The 8,652-nt window shown below is 48.3% G+C and overlaps 1 protein-coding gene across 3 annotated transcripts in view; it reads left to right on the forward strand.

Moving 5' to 3' along the window:
* The window catches only part of FRY (FRY microtubule binding protein), a 286,799-nt gene that overhangs the window by 219,635 nt on the left and 58,512 nt on the right, over positions 1 to 8,652 (forward strand). For all 3 annotated transcript variants that reach the window (XM_023524124.1, XM_023524123.1, XM_023524125.1), the window contains 3 exons: positions 937 to 1,027; positions 4,415 to 4,497; positions 8,381 to 8,531. In XM_023524124.1, the coding sequence (XP_023379892.1) occupies positions 937 to 1,027; positions 4,415 to 4,497; positions 8,381 to 8,531 (325 nt within the window). The remainder of the gene's footprint in view (positions 1 to 936; positions 1,028 to 4,414; positions 4,498 to 8,380; positions 8,532 to 8,652) is intronic.

Consider the following 8,652-nt stretch of genomic DNA (forward strand, 5'->3'; position numbering starts at 1 on the left):
TAACCATGCCCGGTGCCAGGCGGGCACTAGACTTACCAGGGAGACGATGTCATTAATTAAATGTCTAACCACTAACCTGGATACATGATATATATAGAAACTAATATAATATTGTACGACAACTGTAATGGAAAAATGAGTTTTTTAAAAGGAGAGATGGCTTAAGAATAGCTGAGACTCTTAAGGATGTTGTCGGACCACTGAAGTGGATTCGTGAGGGTGGCGGGCCGGCGGGGCCCAGTGCCCACCTGCCCGGAGCTCCACACTGTAGGCCGACCCCAGGCCGGACACCGAGGCACTTAGGAGTCTCGTTTCTGGACCCTCCTTCTTGTATCTGTGGGATTCCCTCGGTGAACGCTCTCCCAAGGTTGACTAAAATGTTCCCAAATGTATTGCCACCTTTGATAAAGTGGCCTCTCAGAATCAGTTCATGAACTACACAGCAGCCTCCTCAAATCTGGCTTCTCTGCTCCCTCCAAGTCCCTGTCCTCCCGAGGCTCCACGCCCCACCCCTGCTGCTGACTCAGCGGCCTGCAGACAAGCAGCAGCCAGCGGGGAAGAACCTCCGGGGACTCGGACTTGCTTCTCTGACATCAGTTCAGTAACCTCTGGCCCCAGAAATGCCAAAGCAGCTAACGGCGGGGCCGGCCTCCGTAAATAAGCTCATTACCCAGGTGGCCAAGGGGAAGAGGTCTCGGGAACATGGTGGCCTCGGTTTATATCGGTTTATGGGAGCGTTCATGACTTTGCTTCCACCATAACGGGTGTCTGGGATCCCCCCGTTCCAGTGGTGTGGGCTGGGCGTTTGTCTGGGATGCCCGAGATTGTGCAGAAGGGATGTTACAGGGAGCCCTTGCCTGGAGTCACCTGAGACTTGACCTTGACCCCTCCACATGCATTTATTTCCTGAGTGTCTTCCTTCTCATCCCACCCCAGGAACCACCTCTAGCAGCAACACGGTGGTCGCCGGCCAGGACAGTTTCCCAGACGCCGAGGAGGGCAAGCTCCTGAAAGACTCTGACGAGAGGTTGGTGCACAGATCGGCTCGATGTCCTGTTTAGCGGTCGGCGATAGTCCACACAAAGGCAGCGGGAAGTGTCTGTGCGCTTCATAATCCCACACGCACGCACACACCCTTCCTCGCTCTTAGAAGCACAGACCAACTTTCTCAGTCTGCTATGCGCGTCCCTGAAGGTCACGGTTTCTTCCTGAGCACGGCCAGTGAGGAGAAAGGTTGAGTCAGGACCTTCTGCTGGCCGACTCCCCCTCAGGCCAGACAAAAGCCACGAGCTGTCCTGCTAGAGGGCACAGGTGTCTGGGGTGAGAGGCGCATCCACGTGGAATCCCAGCTCAGGGTGAATTCTTTCTTGTTGACGGTAGTTGTCTCGTGATGCGGTTGGAGAAATGTCATTATTCTTTCTTCGCCTCGATTTAACCACCACCGCCGCCTTTTCCGCTCAGGTCGGCCTTGATCCCCTCCCCTCGGGCTCTATAGAATATTTCTCTCACCCGCCCCTCTGCCTTCACATCCCCCAGGATGCACTCAGAAGTGAGTGAAAGCTGGATCTCTGTTTCCTACAGTTACTGTGACGAGCTGAGACACACACCAAGAATAAGAGAGTTGTGTCAAAAGTTAGGACTAAGGAAAACTTAAAACTTCATATTAACCTAACTTCAAGTTTCTCAATAGCCAAAGTAATTAATATATATATTATATATATACATTCACCAGATATACACACACACACACACACACACACACACACACACACACACACATACACATATACATATATATCTGGTGAATGTTATAACTTTCAGTGCATCAAAACAAGCGAACAGAAACGATTCGTTGGGAGCGACTAACAGGAAGTACCTCTAAACTCTGAGAAGGATCCGTCGTGTAGTTTTTTTAAGCAGCAAAGTGAACACATCTTTTTATTACAGTAGCAGTTTGTAAAATATGCAGAAGCAAACTCCATGAGGATTTTCAATACAACGACCCTTTAACAAAAAAGCCTATTCTATAACTTTGTAGTTCCACGAAAGGATTTTTCATAGGGAACTGAAAGCGATAAAGTATGCATCTCTGGGGTCGATAGAGGGGTAGAGATTAGTAACTGACAGCTGTCTGAGTATTAATTTGAACCAAATCAGCAAAAGTAAAACTTAGGAAAACATTTTGTTCCTGCAGTTTTTCTTTCGTCAGAGGTCTTTTTGTGATGTGTTTCTTAAGTCCCGTATCATTGACGTCAAAGGCCATTCCCTCTACTTAACCTTTGAACTTCCTCGGGCCCCAAATGACTTTCTCCAACCCGAAAGAGCCAAGGGCAAGAACAGACCCAACTCTTCGCCATCAGTTTTCATGTTCTCTTTGCCAGGCGTGCACGTCACTGTGGTTTCACCTTCCCCAGAGTAAGGAGAATGTTCTGGAAGGAGCAGGCTCCTCTCCGTGGTCTCGGCCTCGTGAACACTCCCTAACAGCCCTCTAGATCCGACTCCAAAAGGAAGGGGAGGAATTGCCATCGGTTCTGTAATTCTCCCTGCCCGGGCCCTCCGGAGCTCGGCGGCGGAACCGCCAGATGTGACGGGTCTTGAGCAGCTCGGAGGCCACCAGGCCCTGTCCTGCTCAGACCTCCCACGTGCGGTTCTCAAGTCGCCCCGAGCGAGGCCTTGGCACCGCATAACACTGCCCTTACCAGCGTGAACGTGATTGAAGAACTTCCGCAGAAGGTAATAGGTTTGTCCCTTTTTCAATTTCGTAAGTGCCGGTCTGATTTACACGATTGCGTGCCCGATCTGTATGAAACGAAGCGGACGTCCTCGAGTTTATGTTGCGAGGATTTACAAAGGGACAGCCCGAACGATGTGACTGTGAAGAATACTGGAAACAGTGTTCCTGGGGAAAGATGGCCATGCCAGGAGGAAAATAAAAGCAGCCGTGGATATCTAAGTGAAGCGAAGCCGAGTCACTAGTCTTAGAGCCTTGATACTCAACGCGTGCCACGTTTAGCAACTGCGGTCACGGATATGATGTTCTGAGGTGACACCTGGGCCAGGGTGGGCATCTTAATGGCACACGCAGTACCTTTTCCCGAAGCATCTCTCTCTCGCCACACGCCGGTGAGGACTGCTGGAGCCCTGCATCTTCTAGAAGCAAACAGGGTGTCGATCTGCCGTCAGTGAACATCCAGTCAGGAATGCAGGGGCTTTCACCCCTACCTTGGCTTGAATTTTCCAGATCTTTCTGGAGACCCTTAGTTCTTTGCTTTGGCTGCGTGTATATGAAGTAGACGAAACCCGATTTGTATTATTTTATATAAAATAAAGGTAGACACACCATTTCACCGCCCCTTCGCCTCAGCCACACACTGGCCCTACCGTACAGGTCTCCAGATGTTACTCATGCTGTTGATTTGAAAGTCTTCGATGCCCCGAAGAGAGAAGGCATTCTAGAAATCCGAGGCAGAAGCATACAAACGAATACCTCAGAGTTGGATGGTGTCTCTCATTGTTGGAGACTTTCTCATACTATTTCTTTTGGTTTCCACAACCCCAACAAAATAAACGATGACGTGTCCTCCTGACTCCTTTGGGGCAGGTGTGGGAACAGGGTCCTCAGGAAGCGAAGGACTTGGCCGAGGTCACAGAGCGAATGAGTGAGAGAGCTCAGCTGTAAAATCCCGTGCCCCACCTTCTCGGAGGCAGCGTGACACGGGAAGTGTCCTCGCACTGCTGCCGTCCTCTGGGTGACAATGGGCAAGTTGTTTAACCTCGTTTGGCCCGTTACCTCACTGAGTAAATAACGCTTATCGTGGGTGAGTGAGTGTGTGAAGTTACTATTCATCTATTTTTTTTTTTTTTTTGGTTACTTCTCACGCCACAAGAGAGGCAAGACAGAAAAACCCGCCTCCCCCTCTGATTATGTTACACCCAAGCAGTTACCTCTTTCTGAAGACCCTCCCATCATTTTAAGGGAAACTCTAAAGCCAGCAAAGTCCAAGCTTTGTTAGGAACCAATTTTTGTGTGTTTCCAGCTCTGCCCCCTTCCGCTTGTTCAGTCACTCAGCAATTATTTCCTGACCGCCTGCCACCTGCCAGACTGCCATGTGAGCAAGCATTTATATTATACAGTATCACCCCTGTTTCCATTCTAAATAGATGTCATAATTTGCTGGTTCAATTCCAGCCTCAGCCTTGAAACGGTTATCGTTTCAAGGTTTGAACTTGTGCTGTGATCGAGTGACCACTGGCCCTCTCGAGGAAAGAGGAACATTTGGGGTACAGTTTTTACAGTATTCCTCAATCAGAACCAGCTGCCCAAAACTCAGCCCCTAAATAACAGTGTGTGTTTATGAGAAACAGCACATACACACACGTCAGTATTTCACGGCGTCTGTTCTTGTGTTTGAAGGTTCAGCAATGTCATCAGAGCCCACACCCGTCTGGAGTCCAGATACAGCAATAGCTCTGGAGGGTCGTATGACGAGGATAAAAGTGAGTACCACCCAGCTGTGGGTCTCAGGCGGACGCTGGAGAGGGAGTATGAGTGTTTTGATGATTCTGATTCTACCTACTAAAAGGAGGCCCATACATATTAAGTCACCCATTACTCCAATGAAGCAGGTGAGCGCAGAGTCAGCATTGTAAAAGTAACTAGAAGCCAAGCAGCAGACAAGTCAAAATTATAAAAATTCCGTTTGTATTTTTATATTCTTGGCATCTTTTTCCTTGGTGACGCCACTGGGGAAAGGCTAGTAGGACAGCGTCCTATTAGAAAACAAATGTTGCAGTTTTTCTTGGGAGAGGATTTAATCTTTAGGCTTTTGTGTATCAGCTGACCCAGGAAAGGTCTGTTTTCACAGTGAGTCTCAGCAGCCAAGAGAAAACTTGGCTAAAATGGGAGAGATCATCGTCACAGAAATTTCTTTGTTCCTGAGAAAGTTGACAGAAACCGAAAAGGTCAGGGCGTTCACTGATGTCAGTTAATCCCTGGACAGCATCTGCAGGTGCTGAGCAGATAAAAGGTGTTACTTGGTCACAAGTCCCGGAAATCCTGAAATCCAAGGACAGCCCCAGTGACGTGTAGGGAAGTCAGTAAACGAACAGGTGGAATTTATGTGTCTACTTCGCCGGAAATCGTAAATGTGGTGATATTTCATGAGTTCCGTTCACTGTGAAGTCAATGCCCAGGCCTGGCTTGTTTTTACGAGAAGCGTGCAGAGTGTGGCGAGCGCCCGGGTCCCCATGTCAGCTCCGTCCAGCTGTCCGTGCTCATGGCACGGGGCAGATTCTCGGCCATGCAACACACCGGGGCGGGCTGTCTAAAACCGTGTGCAACTGCCGCGCTCCCACCCAGGGTCCCTTTCAGCTGTGTCCCCAGAAAACTCTCTACCCGAACCGTCAGCACGAGGTAAACAAAGCCGTCTGTGCCTCCCGTCCTTTCTGTGCCCCAAACAGTTGACTCTCGGAAGCACAGGCCACAAGTCCCAGGAGGGACCGGATTGTTCAGATGCGTAGTCCCGAGAAATGGAAAGTCGTTGTTTTAAGAAAAGTCTGATTGGCTACGTAATAAATTGTCACCCAGAATTTGAGAACAGAAGAATCGAATCGTGAAGACGTTAAGTAGTCACATCTGGATGCCCCCGGAACCTGGCAGGCCTGGTGTGACGAAACACGCCACAACTATGACGCTCACATTAGCAATGTCTCTGCCCTTGGCCAGCTGGTTCCTTTAAAGTGTCTCTCTCTGTTCTGGGTACAGGACATGGAGTTTGTTAGAAACACTATAATAAGTAAAATATAAATCTTTTCGAAAATATATCTTTAGAGCCCCCTGGTAGTAAAACCTCACATTTCTTGTATTAAAAGAGTGAATTTTGAAGGGTAATTAGAATGAAATGAGATAACAATTAACTCAGATCACTAACTTGATACACAAAGAGAAAAGTCACACAAGTAATTATAAAGAGGAAAAAAAACTTGTGAATTGAGATAAATAAAAATGTCTAATATGATCAGTAGAGTCTCTATTTTACCTAGAAACATTTTTAAGTTTGTTGTATCAGTATAAACAACACTTTACCGGGAAAATTTGGGGTATAGAATTTGACTGAGTCACGTGTCGACAACGTTCTTTACATGATTACTGGTATTGACCAGAGAAATCAGAGTTCATAGCATTTAGTTTGGGCACTGAGAGCTTCTATTTTAGATTACTCATTTAAAGAGAAAATGAAATCAAGCTGTGCAAACAGATCTCATCACAGAAAGTTCGTAAAATATAGACAGGGATCCTTGTCTGGGTGGTCGGGTTATAGGCCTTGGCTGCGGCTGATCTCGGAGGAAGAAGCAGGTCTGATCGGGTGCCAGCACCCTTGGGACATTGGTGAGGCACCCTCCCCGATGCGTTTTTGAGTCTAGCCACAGACTGCTAGGGCCTACACCACGGGAGAAGAAAAGGCTCGTAGGCTCGACCCAAATCCTCATGGCCAGGCACTTGAAACAAGTGCTCTGTTATCCAAAACAGATTGTGTGCAGCCTCTTAAGTATATTTTCTATTTAAAAACAAATAAACAAAACAAAAAAAAACTAGAGCACCTTGAATAAAATGGACAAGCAAACAGATTCAGAGCTAGTCTGTGAAGTCGCTTTCTACCAAAATTATGTAAGCTCTTTTTATTTTCAGAACTACTTAAAATATCTGGATTCTTTTCCAAGGCCGTGTGCTAATGTATCTAACTCCGTGACGAGGATGCAGCTCGCTAAGCGGGACTGCATTGGAATCACGCTTTACACCTACCTGTAGAAAGCAGTTTCGGGCCAGTTTACTCATTCTCAGCACATTTTTGTTTCTTAGATATATATCTGAGAGCATCATTGAGACAAAGAGCAGTCTATCCTTCCCAAACAGAATCTCACAAATTCGGTTCTATCAATTCTTCCGTATTCTGTCATTTTTATACCACTTTCAAATTTTGCTGTAGAGTTAGCCAGTCACTCGTTTACAAGGGCATTTTGCAGCTACCTCGTCCTGGCCGGTTATTAACGTTAATTAGAGGACAAAGGTCCCCTCGAAAGCGAGAATCCTGTGGGTAACTTACTGAGAGGGCTGCCACGAGTGACTGCTACACCTGCTTTAAATTCTGTCCCGCCTAAGGCGTTGTGCCACGCGCCCTGGCAGAGAATTCTAGGCTCCGGTTGTCAGTGTGAGAAAGAGCCAACGCTCGCGCTCTGAGAGAGGGCCGGCCCTCCCCCGAGGGACGCCCTGAGCTCACATCCAGGAGGAGGAGTGGGCTGTGCGTGGCTCCAGTGCCCGTCCTGGTCAGAGCCACACTTTTCACGTACCCATCCACTGGCACTACACCGGACCAGCCACGTCAAACCCGCTGCCTCTCATGGCCTTTCAAAGGTGCCACCAAGAAGAACTACATTTGGAGAAATTGCCTGAGGATGATGCAATGCGTCCTTCCCCTGAAGGCACTGGAACCTGCCCCGGGACGAAGCCAGGCCATGTCATGGTCCCTTGGCCTGTGTAGAGAGCGTCACCAGAAAGGGCTCTGTGGCTGTGGCCACGCTTACGTTACAGACATTATTGAGGAAGTTCATTGGTTTATTCAAAAAATACATGTTTTAAAATGGTGGCTCCATGGAGACCAGGCTATGAAGGGCCAGGGTGGTGGCCGGGGGACAGTGGGCTGTTGCACCAGCCCGTGAGAGTGGGTGGTGACTTAGGGAGCATGGTTCTCTCAGAGACGGGGGGAAGTGTCCTGTTCTGAAGGCAGAGCTCATTGACTGTGTGGATGGTGGCGAGTCACTTAACCTCAGTTTCTTCGCTATAAAGTAGGGACATCAGGTGCCCACGATTGGGCTCTTAGCGTGTGAAATGCGTAGGCCTGTGCCTGGCATAGCTCTGTCTTCGTTCCCACATCATTTTTTTATTATTATTATTATTGTCATCATCGTCACGATTATGAGCTGAAACTAAGCTGGGACAGACATTGGGATGACGCGAAGGCCCCTGGCCTGCGCAAACGGCAAATACGGAATTGCATTTTACTGAGATGGAGGAGGTTAGAGAAAAAGCAAGTTCTCACAGTGATAGGAGTTCACGTGATGTAATGTGTTTCTTCTTGCGTGTCAGTATTTTTATCGCTCTGTAATGAATAACTATAAATTAAGTGTCCGTAAAAATAAAGCGGTGAAAGAAACCTAATCGAGTAATTCTAACCCATTTGATCATATAATTTGCACTCACCAGACTGAATGGCTGGCGGGTTATTTTTACAAGCATGAGTCTCTAAGAGTCTTCCTAAAACACCAGGCAGGGAAAACGGAATTCTCTCCCTGAAAACAGACACGCTGTCTTTCTCACCCGCAGATGATTCGGTCTCTCCCTACACGGGCTGGCTGTTGACCATCACGGAGACCAAGCAGCCGCACCCCCTGCCAATGCCTCCCACGGGGGGGTGCTGGGCCCCCCTGGTCGACTACCTCCCAGAAACCGTCACCCCTCGGGGGCCCCTCCACAGGTGAGCAACATGTGCAGGTCGAGGGCAGGGAGCACTTAGCTTTGACGGGGCCTTTCTCCCTGTAAGAAGCAGCAGGCCTGTTCTACGTCCCATCAAATGAAACCACAGGGTGACTTGAGTC

This window comes from Pteropus vampyrus, unplaced genomic scaffold (assembly GCF_000151845.1).
Source record: "Pteropus vampyrus isolate Shadow unplaced genomic scaffold, Pvam_2.0 Scaffold447, whole genome shotgun sequence".
In the NCBI taxonomy this organism is placed as follows: Eukaryota; Metazoa; Chordata; class Mammalia; order Chiroptera; family Pteropodidae; genus Pteropus; species Pteropus vampyrus.